At 37.2% G+C, this 12,892-nt stretch overlaps 1 protein-coding gene across 1 annotated transcript in view; it reads right to left on the reverse strand.

Annotated features, from left to right (window-relative positions):
- ATG14 (autophagy related 14) overlaps window positions 1-12,892 on the reverse strand; it is a gene marked incomplete at both ends in the record, with an annotated part of 32,461 nt that overhangs the window by 15,387 nt on the left and 4,182 nt on the right. Inside the window, 4 exons of the mRNA XM_084240420.1 lie at window positions 420-657; window positions 3,259-3,340; window positions 6,013-6,055; window positions 7,186-7,248. Coding sequence (XP_084096546.1) covers window positions 420-657; window positions 3,259-3,340; window positions 6,013-6,055; window positions 7,186-7,248 — 426 coding nt within the window. The remainder of the gene's footprint in view (window positions 1-419; window positions 658-3,258; window positions 3,341-6,012; window positions 6,056-7,185; window positions 7,249-12,892) is intronic.

The raw sequence follows: 12,892 nt of genomic DNA on the forward strand, positions 1-12,892 counted from the left end.
CTTTCCTTCACTTTAGCGCATTTCTCAGTGAAGTAGGCATTTGTTATGCCCAACCAAGAGATAAGGAAATAGCTCAAGGCTCAAAAATGTGCCTCCCAGCATACAACCAGTAAGTGGCCCAGCTGGGAGCACAGCTGACAGCAGCTATGAAAGAATTCTTATCAGGAGTGAGTCAGCACCTCCTCGGGAAGCTCTGTGAGAACACACATGCCTGGGTCCCACTTCTCGGAGGGCCACCGCCCTTCATCCTGGCTGCCTCCCCAGCTTCATGCAGTGTGTACTGTTTACCGAAACAGTTAAGACTTATGTTTCATTGCCAGAAAAAATGATGACCCCAGAATGAATCCCCCCAAATGACAGAGGTGGAAAATACTTGTTTCAGGACTTGATCTATTCCCAGAGTTAAAGACTCACTGTACCTCATACCAGTCTTTACTTCCTCAATTGGAAAAATGACAGAGGTGAGCTCTAATATATGAGATCGCCGAAGGTTTGCCAGACGTTCATAATGACTTTTTAAGTCAATGGTTTTTTTTTCTACCATGTCGCCGAGTCTGCGATTGTGCCTCTGAATCTTCTCCTTTTTCTCTTGATGTCGTTGTGCTCGAGTGTAAAGTTTCTGATTCTTTTCCTTGGTTTTGAGAAGGCCTTCAGAATCTAAAATAAATCACAACTAACAATTATCTCTACAAATAGTTCCTGGGTAGTACAGAACTCCAACAAGCATAAGTGTCTTTCTGTAGTCTAAACGGAAAGCAAAACTTCGTTAAAATTAACTAGATAATGTTCACAAAGTAGAAACTGAGAGTTTAGGCCAAGTAGATTTTACTCATAAAGCAAAGGAGACCACCACCACCAAAATGACTCTGGATCTCCATTTGTGATCACCATTCGTAAGAATCACTCAAAGACTACCAAGTTTAAGTTTAGCCCAGGAGGTACCAACTTTCTTAATGCTGAGAATGACATGTTAGGCAGAACAGATGTCTAAATCAAGTTTGGAAAACTTACTGGCTATCTGATTTCTACAGAAACCTCTTATGTGTGCTGTGGGTTACACACTAAGACACCCCATGGAGAGCATCAGAGCAGGTATTCATGAAGCAAAGAAACAGCCTGAAAGCTTGAAAAGCTACAGTGGAGTGCTGCAGCATCTAGCAAGCAAGGGGGCAGCACCTACATGCTAAGAACCTACGGTATATCAGCACTGTAAGCACTGCAAGGGCAAGACAACCAAGAAGAGAGAAAAACATTTTGTCCAACTGATGTCCATTTTATGGAGCTCTGTCAGATTATGGATCCCAAGACCTGCTAGGCATGATAGGGTGTCGCTAAACTTCACCAGAATAGCAAAAACTAGTGGGAAATTTCAGACACCTGGGAACATCTCAGGAGGTTCAAACAAATTCAAAATTAAGCTCATTATTCTTCCAGGAAAAGCCTCCTCTTAATTACATTGTAAGCTAGGTTCTCTACTTGGTTATTTTGACTTGTCTATTGCCTAAATGACTCCCTGGTGGTGAATTCTACAAGCTGTCCTACAGTTCTTAAAATCTAGGGCTTTCTTTTCATTCCACAGTAAATGTTCTCCGCTCCCTGCCATCATGCTTTTTCACTAGCTTGCGGTCAACGCTCAGCTGTTTTCTACTGCCCATCAAATACAGACCAAACTCCTCAGCCTCAAGATCACCCCAAACTGGTAAGCACACCACTGTTCCCTTATGCACACCCTTCACTCTAGCCTTGCTCAATTACTAGATTTGTCAAATCCTTCCACAAGATGGAACTATTAAATGCATAAACGAATACGTGGATTTACAGCTGAGCCAGTCATCAGTCCCTAAATACTCATCCCTATCCTGTTGTTCAAATCAACATCTCTCTAGAAATGCTTATTTGCTCCTGTATTCCAAATACCCACATTGTACTCATTCGATTCAGCGAAATCTCTCTTCCATTAATCTCCTGGACCCCTAGGCTCTTCAGAGCTCTACAGTAAGGCTGTGCATACAATGATGGCAACTCATTCATCTATGGCACATAGCTGAATTCCTTATGGCAGGTGCAACAGAAGCCTTGCTGTGTCCTGACTAGATATAACAAGCATCTACTAAATGTCTGATAAATGGTCCTCACTTGTTGCAGGCATAAGGTTTCTTAGATTTATTTCTCCTTGGGTGCATCTCTTTACCATTCCTTCTAATTGTGAATGTCCTAAAGGTTAAGTCTCTGGTTTCTTAACACACTTTCCAGAAAGCCCATTCATTTTCATGATCTCTACTGAGCTCTTTACAGGAGTTCAAATGAATCATCCGAGTCATGGCCATGAGTAACATGATGGTCAGATTTTCAAGGACAGTTTCCAATATAACATCATGATCCCTCAGAGGTGGCAGGAAACCATAAGTCACCCAGCTGCACTATTACAAGCTCAGTGCTTGGAGTTTAATTTGTCCTTCTCTCTGTGCCATCTCCCCCTAAATGTCAAAGCACTTTTGTGCTGTTACTGCATGCAAAACTTGGTGCTAATTGTGGTGTGTGCAATTTGAGCCCCTCCTCACCTGCTGCCCTGCTTCTCACTCAGTGATCCTATGAAACACCAGGTGAGTGCTAGAATAGGACACACATTTTCAAAGGCAGCTGTACACCATTTCATAGCTCTATAAAATATTTGCTCTGAAAGCAATGAGTACACTAGAAAGGAATTCACAAGGCATGATGGTGACTAATTCTAAACTTTAAAGACTGATCTTCAGAAATACAGGGAGTGTTTCAAAGGATCCAGGATTTTTAGGAGGAATCTTTTAAATTTTGACAACCACCTATGATAAAGTATAAACTGTAAAATATAATATAAATTAATACAGAAGTATGAGAGTCACTCTGGGAGAAAAAGTCAATATTCTCTTCCTCTGGTATAAGTACCAAGTTACATTCTGAATCTCCTGTTACCTAGTGGGAAACACACATTTCTTAACTCTTTAAATTGAAAAAGGCAGCAAGTTTTTAAAGGTCTTAAAGTGTGTGTGTGTGTGTGTGTGTGTGTGTGTGTGTGTGTGTGTAACTTCCTTACAAAATGTTTTGTACGGAAAGGAAGGCAAATAGTAAACTATTCTAGACTGTCACTGTCTCCCAACCCTCTTCTCTATCTTTCTCTTTTTTTTTTTTTTCTCTATCTTTCTCTTTTTCTAATTTATTAACCCCAGGATAATTCCACATGAACCCTTTATTAGGGCTGGAGGGAGGCAAATTACTTACTTTTCTTCATTTCTTCATTTCCTTTACATATAGTTTGTTTCAACTGTTCAATCCTCATCTTGCAGGACATTATTTTCCATCTCTTAAAAAAAAGAATGCAATAAATAATGAGAAATAGTGGTCCCTTATATTATGAACACCTAGGATCACCACTTATTTCTAGATATAGCTTAAAAGACATAATGAAGGAAAAATTATATATATATATAAATTATATCTATCATAGCTTTTGTAACAATGGCAAAATACAAAAAAGAAAAATCTGTTACCTTAGTTCAATGCAGAGGCTGCTAGGAAATTTACAGAGATAAAGTCACATAGTTCTTGTACATGTGTTAATGAACATAAAAAAAACTGTTGAAAGAGTATTCTCTTAGCAGGCTATGTCCAATATATGCCTACTGGTCACACTGTGACTATTTAAAAGTCAATTAAAATTATAGTAAAAAGTTCAGTTCCTTCCATTACCAACATTTTGAGTGTTCAACAGCACTGTGACTAATGGCTACCATGTTAGTCACTGTAGCTACTGAACATGTGTATCATCACAGAAGTTCTATTGATGGTCTACATTAGTGCTGGTTATGGAGACCATTAACATCACTGTCTGATCTCACTGATGCAGTAAGCAAATATTGCTTGCAAAACAATAAAAACTGCAATAAAGCATGTTTTTTAAAAAAGTATATAGATCATGTCAGAGTGCCCAAAAGCCTCAGATAATTATATCAAACATAAAATTACATGTTTACATTAAGAGGATTCAGGTATAGCTTCCTCCAAAGTGAAAAAAGGATTGTAAAAAGACAACCTAGTAGTTACTGAAAAGGATGATTATCTGTCCTATAACACCTCCATAAATGTAGATAATTAAAAGCTTAAAACAATGTTCAATGTTTATAGAGTTTTACAGTAGTGCCTGAGGAGTATGATGGTACAAGATACACAACAGATGACAGAGATATTCCAGTGGGTGAAACTCTAGCCTTTCCAAAAGATGCTAGAAAGACATTTGAAATCCAGTCCTAGTCATGGATTCAGGAGTGAATGGCAATGAGATGTCTTCACTGTTAAAAGGTATTAGTTTTTAAGATTCAGTATTGACAATTTGATAGGAAATCAGTACAGTGAATTTAGAAAGATGAGGATGGAATTCCTTATCATCATCTATGATTTTTTTCCATACAATGTATTTTTTACTATAATATTCAGAGTGTAAGCAAAATTCACTGTATTATAAATAGTCTGTACTATTTTAAAATTATGAATAATGCTTATTATTGTGAAAAACAAATATCACAGATGAGAGTAAAGAGACTGCTAGTGTGACTCCATTCTTTGGGGGTAATCTCAAAGTTTAATGTATTTTTTTTTCCAGGTATTTTTATTTTATTTTATTTTTTAAAAAAATCTATTTATTTATACAAGAGCTGAGGTATAGGCCAGAGGTGCGAGGGGTGAGAGGATTCACCAGAGACAGAGTGGGGAGCAGAACAGGCAGATGAACCGAAGCACACTGCTGAGGGGAGCAGTGGGAGCATCAGGAGAGGTCTGCTGTGCCATGTGGGTTGCTCCCTGGCTGGCTGGGGATCGAATTCATGTGGCAGAGGCTTCTGATTGCTTCATAGTGCAGTGCTTAATCCCTTGCGCCACCAGCGAGGCCCTTTTTCAGATATTTTTAAATACTAACTTGATATTTAAAACACAAGCTCAGGGCCTCCCTGGTGGCGCAGCAGTTGGGCGCTGGATTGCGAAGCTGCCCGCGGCCTCTGCGGCGCCAGTTCAATCCCCGGCTGCTCCCCGGCCACCTGAAGAGGGTCCCGCATGGCGCGCAGACCTCTCCTGCCGCCCGCTGCTCCCCTCAGCAGTGTACTTCGGTCCTCCTGCCTGCTCTGCTCCCCGCTCTGGCTCTGGTGAATTCTCTCACCCTCCCGCGCCTCTGACTGTACCCAGTGCATGTATAAACAAAACAAACAAACAAATAAATAAAAAACATGCCTCTATTAAAAAAAAATAAAAAAATAAAACACAAGCTCAAAACAAATGAAATCACACTTTACCCTAGTCTACTCCTTGCTTGCTTTTTCATTAAAAATATATCTTGCTTGGATGCCATTCCAATACATTCCATGTATTGACATGTAGATTGATCACATTCTTTTTTAACAGCTACACAGTAATTTATCTCACCCTACTTGAAGAGCATTTAAGAAAAACAACAAGACAACCAAATTGTCCACCTATATTATCAAACTCATTTTCAAATGTGGTACTCATTTTTTTCCCAGTTTCATTTTGTTTAGAGTACTTAACATATACAAACTTTTTTAACGTAATCTACCAAAATGTTTTTCTTTATGGTTTAGAAAAGTCCCCTTACTCCCAAATTACACATTCTCTCATATTTTCTTTTAATGTTTTTAAGTTTACTTTTCACATGTACTCATTAACCCACACGGAGAGGGCATATGTATGTTTATTTTGTGATGAGTACATTTTTCCAAAAAGGACAGCCCATTGTTCTTATATTTCGGTAAATACCAGATTTCATAATTATCCAGAATTATCTGCCAATATTCTGGTTTTTGGTACCCAGATGAAATATGAAGCAACCACATTTACAAATAAATTCAAACAAAGGACTGCCCAAAATGATCCATAATAAATTTAAATGGAAATGATTTTTTAAGTTCTATCAACTTAAAACATATAATCTCAAATACAAAGAATATTTAAATACTTCTTATAGCTTACCAACTGATCTGTTATCCATTTTCCTTCCATAGCTTTTAATACTCTGTATAGAGAAAAGACATAGGAAATTAAGTTCTTAAACAGCAAAATTTTGTGAAATTCAAAAGTGTAAAATCAGTAACTTTTTAAAATAAGTTTTTAGGAGTGGTTAGAAATACTAAAGTGGAACTTAGGTATTTAAAAGTATCTCCCAAATTCCCAGTTCTCTGCAATTTTTCTCTCATTTGTACTTTTAATAATTCCCAGAGTCCTTCTATAAATGTTCATAATAAACCTCTCCAACAACCACAGCCTTTGTCTTCATTCATAATCAATAATTCCCCTTGATTACTATTCTTAGAGTTACAAGAGAATTCATGATCTAAAGTGCAATAATCAGTTTCCAAAGAGATGGTGCAAGCCAGCCCCTATAAAAACTTATCTATTAAAGTATTCTATGAAAAAAAAAAGGTTCTGTGATTAAGTTAGAGAAATGACTCAAGTTAAATAAATCCAAACATACTTCTTTAATGCACGCTATCTCAGAAGATTTAATCTGCTAGTGAATGTGTTAATCAGACTTGAGATAATTTTGTAGAACAGAGATTGGGTCAGCTCAGGACACAGGTTCTATAGGACAATTCTTAAATCTTTACGACAATTCTTAAATCTAGAACAATTCATCAGGATGCTTGTTAATAACTCAGATTGTTGGGGCACCTCCAAGACCCAGTGATTCAGAATATCTAAGAACAGCATCTGAAGAGTCTGTATTTTTAACCATTACCTCAGCTAATGAGTTATGATGTAGATGATCTGCAGACCTCTGGTACAGAAGAAAGGTGAATGGAAGCAGAAATGTCCTATAGCAGCCACCATAGGAGTCATTAATTTGAGTCCAATATGACTACTGTCCTGGGTCAATATGTCACATATTAATCATCAGGGCCAGGAGTCTGATACACCCATCCAGTCACTGAGTGGCAATTGTATACAAGGTACCAAGTCTGATTCTGTTTTAGAAATTTGAGACTCCTCTTTTGCTTCTCCTAGATGTACTTCTCTTACATACTTTGAGACTGCATCTTATATTCAGCAATTTAACAATCCATATAGCTGCACATCACAGCACTGAACCAAACCATGTGGTGACTAGGTAACCTTCACATATTAAAAAGCAAAATAAAAACTCACTCTTTTTGAAATTCTTCTTGCTTGCTCTTAAGTTGGTTTAATCGCTCCTTCTTATCTTTAAACCTATAAGGAAAAAAATCAATGTTTCATTTAAACATGCTTTTTCAGTTCAATAAAATTTCACAAATTACTGAGAGCCAATAATGTCTTCAGACACATCTGGAAATACCACCATCCTCAGAGTAAGCACTACACATCTTCTCTACAGGATACACACAGCTGCTTACCAGTGGTTATTTAAAACTAACTTCAAATTCTCAGTTTAAATTTCATTCATGGGTTTACAAAACAGGTGTATCAGAGTATTAAAGTTAATTTGAGTTCCAGGAAATTGAGGCTTCCATTATAAAAGATAATTTTCATTATTAAGCTTAATTGAATCCTTTGCTCACCAATAAACTGGCTCTTCATAGTTTTTAAAGTACAGAATTTTTTCTTACTATACATTTTATTGCTGGTTATCACAGGCCAACAAGTTATTTAGTAAAAGTTATTAAAAGGGAGGATAACACATGTAGTCCATTGTAAATTCTCCTTAATGTTGCTTCAGTTAACCCATAAAGTTCTTGATATGGTATATTTTCATTTCCAATTACCTTGAAATTTCTAATTTTCCACAAGAGTTCTTTGACCCATAAGCTATTTAGAAACACAGTTTAATTTTCTAGGTGACTTAATGATCTCAATGTGCACTTGAAGGAGTGTGTCCTACAACTGTTGGCTAGTGTTCTGTAAACATCACTAGCTGAAGGTGGCTAACAATGTCAGTCAAATCTTTTAGGTCTGTGCTGTTCAATATGCTAGCCACCGACACATGGCTACTGCTGTGTTCCTAAAATGTGGCTTGCTGTCAGCAAGGATTTGGGTGGAAAAAAAACTGTATGGCTAACATGGTGCAACTGATTTGAATTGCACCAGTAGCAAATCATTACATTATTTTCAAGCAAACACTGGTAATGGCACATGCTACAGTAATGTTATGGAGTCTAAGAACAGGCTTTTAGCTATCTCTTGAATTTCTAGCCTAAATGGAAAAAACAGAACCAAAATAGCCCGAAAAATGAGTTCCTTAAAATAATCCAGAGAAACCTCCCTAAAATAGTATTTCTGTAATTCCATTTTTGATACATACCAAAAGGCATGTACTACTAAATGGAAGATGTAAAATGGTCACTGAAAATATACATTATTAAGCAAAAAAGAAAATTAGGTAGTATCATATGTGACAGATTCATATACTTTTAATATACAATTAAATAAAAATTTAAATTTAAATTCCTCAGTTGTACTAACCACATTTCAACACACATCTGGGTAGCAGCTACCTTGCTGGGCAGGGGCACAAAGCGTCATTGCAGAAAGTTCTGTGGGTAGCACTGCAATGACCAGTAAGGTAGTAACTATCAGAAAACTCAGAACCCAAGGTGGAATGTAGACAGACTCATAGATTCATCAATTAATTTGTCAGATATTTACTTTTATGCCTACTACTTAAAGCATTGTCCAGAATATTAAAAAATCTATATATCCTTCAGTCGACTGTGTATTCTTGGACATATTACTTGATGTATGCTTCCCTGTCTTTGTATAAAAAATGAGAAACTATTGCGGTGTTTACTTCTGCCTCACTGAGGCAATGTGGTGATTCACGTTCCATTAACCTGAAGGAGCCGAAAAACTCACAAGGCTCATCAAACCATGCAAACAAAAATATGACATAGAGGATAAAACCTTGCTTTTGGAGGCTACAGAAGTTATCCTTCCAGATGTGCTGTAAAAATGTCAATTTGTATTAAAACAAACTGGGATACAGCTCTGTCCAGCTTTATATTGAGTTGGTTGATTCTCTTGGGTTTTATTTAAAATTAAGCATAAATAAATAAACTGCAGATAGCAGGAATAATAAATAGAAGATAACAATTCCTACTTATCAAACTTATTCACAAGAATGTTAGCCTTCGTGAAGGAAATGCAGAATAGGTGATAACAAAGCTAAACAGCAGATGATTCAAGTAATGTGCTGGTCAGCATCTCAACTACTCATCAGTACACTCATCCACTCCCGGAATTCTCCATCCCACATTCAAGGAAATAAATAGATAAGAAATCCATTCCACAATCATCTACCTTCTCAGTATAGTTCTCTAGAAGTGAGAAAGATGAACAGTCATCACATTCAAGCCAGATGTAATGATACATATTTTATCTTTTAAAAAACAGGCGGGCATCCTACTTTATGTGCTGTGTTTCAAGTTGGGTTTCACATAAAATATATTTTATCTTTTTCTATCTTCAGAACATACAGCTTTATCTCGTTCTTTAATAGGCACAGAGAATTACACTGAACAGACATCATAATTTATGTATATAAGTTCCTACTTATATCAATGAATATTACCACTGCTTACAAATTTTCACTACTATCAGCAATATTGTAAATGAAATCCTAGTGCACAACTCTTTACAAGTTTTTAAGTTTCTCCATGAGAAATTCTTACACAATATTTACATGCAAAATTCTGGCAGTTAGCTTTAAATTTTCTCTGAATCATTTCATTTAATTTATACCCGCACCAACAGTGAATAACAGAAACTGTCTTTTCACTCTGCCTAAATGTTGTCCATTTCTTTTTATGCTGTCTTTGCCACCTTCTTCAGTCTCCCACCTGCTTCTTCCCAGAGGTAGTTATAATTTATTTGCCTTCATTATCAGAAGCGTTAAAAGCCTTTTTCCTACCTTATTCACTATGCGCTTTGTCCGTTTTTTATATTTTTCCTGAAAGGGTTACTGATAGGGAAATCAGCCATTTTTCTTTCATATATTTTTGAAATTTTTTTTTTTCAATCTATTGTCTGCCTACTTACGTTTTTGCTGTATAGATCCTTCTAGGCTTTTATGCAGCTACCTTTGCCATCCTGTTGCTATTATTGAACCTCCCTAGTCTATGTTGTTTACTGAAAATGTCTGTGACCTTGCACTGTGACCACGCTTTCACAATACTAGGTCTTGTATTTTCTCTTCCAATTTGAAAATAATAACCTTATCTACCAAATTCCCCCATACTCATATATGTTTTTTTCCCTAAAAAAGTACCCCCTTAAAATGACTCAAACAGTCCTCCTGTGATGGAGATTGATGAGAACTAAGAGCGGGTGGTCACACGGTGACCCGCAAGGACAAGAACTTGCTCCCAACACGGCTTGGGCTTCAAGGGGAGCTTCCTGGGAGTCATTCCTGTCTGGGCTGAGACTTGACGATACCTGAGGATCAGTTAGATTTGGCCCTTTTAAGGAAAGGAAGACATTATAGGCAGAGGAAATCTGTTGTTTCACAAGCCAAAAAAATTCACTTGCTTTGGGCAAATTCATTTCAACATGCCAAGTGGAATAACAGCGATGGAGTGTATGGCTAATGAAGCATGAAGTGTCAGATAAGAATGTGAGCCTCATTATTCCACAGTCCCATGACCACACACATTTGTGTCTACCAAACCACAGACTGGGCTAGTCACATACATTGGTTCCCACTACCAGAAAAACAGCACCAGGGCAGGTACTCTACGGGGCATCCATATTATTATTAATTCTGTGCTAGGTGATAACACCCCTGACTCACTGAACACTTACTCTGTCCCAGACACAGCACCTTTCATAAACAACTCTAATCCCTCTATTGCCTGCCCAGTCCCTTCCCTCAGGGTAGGGGTATAAATTTACTTTGTGTCCAGAGAAGAAAAGTGTAACACACTTTTCAACTTTTCAAATATGCAAATGAGGGCCTTAAAATTATTCACACCCTTTCAATCCAATATTGTAGTTCAAGGAAAAAAAGATCAGAGGAGGATTTGTATTTGATGGTGCCAATCATGAAATCAGTCATAATAGCAAAAACTGGAAACAACTTTAATGTCCAATAAGAGAATGAGTAATCAAATGACACTATGTTGCCATAAAGGACATTAAAATATCTTTATAGACAAAGACATGAATGTTTATGAAACAGCTGAAAAAAAAAGAAAAAAGGCAGAATAACCACCTATATACATAGTGTATAAACCCAAATAAAAAATAAAAAACCATGTTTACAAGCATAAAATGATATACAGAAACAAGGCTGAAAGGAGGAAATAGAAAAAAATGTTAACAAAGCTGTGAAAATATGGATAAAATTTGTTTCCTTCTTTAGGAATGAAACTACAAAAGTTTTCTGCAATGATCATATTTTATAAATGGAGGGGGGAAAGATACTATTCAATCCATTAAAATTTTTCACGGACTTGCTTTGAGGATTACATTTACTATTAAAAAATATATACAGGGCCTCCCCGGTGGCGCAGCGGTTGAGGGCTGGGTTGCGAAACTGCGCACGGCCTCTGCGGCGCCGGTTCGATCCCCGGCTGCTCCCCGGCCACCAGAGGAGGGTCCCACATGGCGCGCAGACCTCTCCTGCCGCCCGCTGCTCCCCTCAGCAGTGTACTTCGGTCCTTCTGCCTGCTCTGCTCCCTGCTCTGGCTCTGGTGAATTCTCTCACCCTCCCGTGCTTCTGACTGTACCCAGTGCTTGTATAAACAAAACAAACAAACAAACCAGCAAACAAATAAATAAAGCATGCCTCTATAAAAAAAAAAAATATATATATATATATACAAATACATGTGTACATATATACATATATATGTAAAATCCCCTAAAGAATCTAACATTCTTAGGTCCCTTGAGGCAGATTATATTCTTTGGGCCCCTTAAACCTAAGGGAGAATGAGCACTAACAGTTTTAGGTCAGCGGCAGGGAATCTTTGATTTGGACAGGTTAAGGTGGAAGGGTTATGATCATTTCTGGCTCTAGAAATAAAACAGTGAGGTTTGTCAGGTAAGCAAGTGAGAGCAGAGATGTGCCTGGGGAAGAACGCTCAGCCATGTCCATTATTTAAGTAGAGATGGTTAAAGAACTAAAAACTTCTTGAGTTAGGATATTAACAAAGGAAAAATTACTAACCAATTTTTTCTCCCTTAAGTTCTTTAAGCATACAAGGAGTTGTTTATGAACAAATGCAGCATGAAAAAAAAAAAAAAAGGTCCTATCAGGCTGACTCTTTTTTAAGAATATTTAGGATGAGATAATACAGTAAAAGCATACTTTTATGCTTTTAAAAGAGTTCTATTTTCTGAGATCCAGCTTTAGTGGTTAAACACAGTAGGTGGTATTGGGTGGGACCAAGACTCTACCTGAAGGGCATAATCAAACAGCAATGAAACTAATAAACTCTTGTCCAAAGATGGAGCTGCCTACCTGTAAAGCTTCTGTTCTGTGGAGTGGGGTATACAAATGTGGCCCCAGAATTGAAATCTCAAGACAACGGATTTTTATAGGCTAAGTGGCTAACAACCAAAATGACATCAGAGAAGAACAGAAATAACTAAAGAGTAATTTTCTTTTTTTGTATTAGCATGCCTTCCCTTTGCAATCTTTGGTACTTTCTAAATTTTCTGCTTGTCTTTTTTACCTTACCTCTCAATTTGTTTAATGCCCATATTTCTGTCTACTGGTAAAAAGTAATCATATATTCCTAAAACTCTTATGTGAAGTTAATGCTGCAGCTCTTCAGAAAACCTACTTTAAAGAGTACTACCTACAAGCTCATAGAACTTATCTTTCTTTTTAATCCACACTTCAACTTGTTTTAAATCAGAAGGCAGACTTTCTGGG

The sequence above is a fragment of the Talpa europaea genome (assembly GCF_964194135.1).
Source record: "Talpa europaea genome assembly, chromosome: 8".
Classification (NCBI taxonomy): domain Eukaryota; kingdom Metazoa; phylum Chordata; class Mammalia; order Eulipotyphla; family Talpidae; genus Talpa; species Talpa europaea.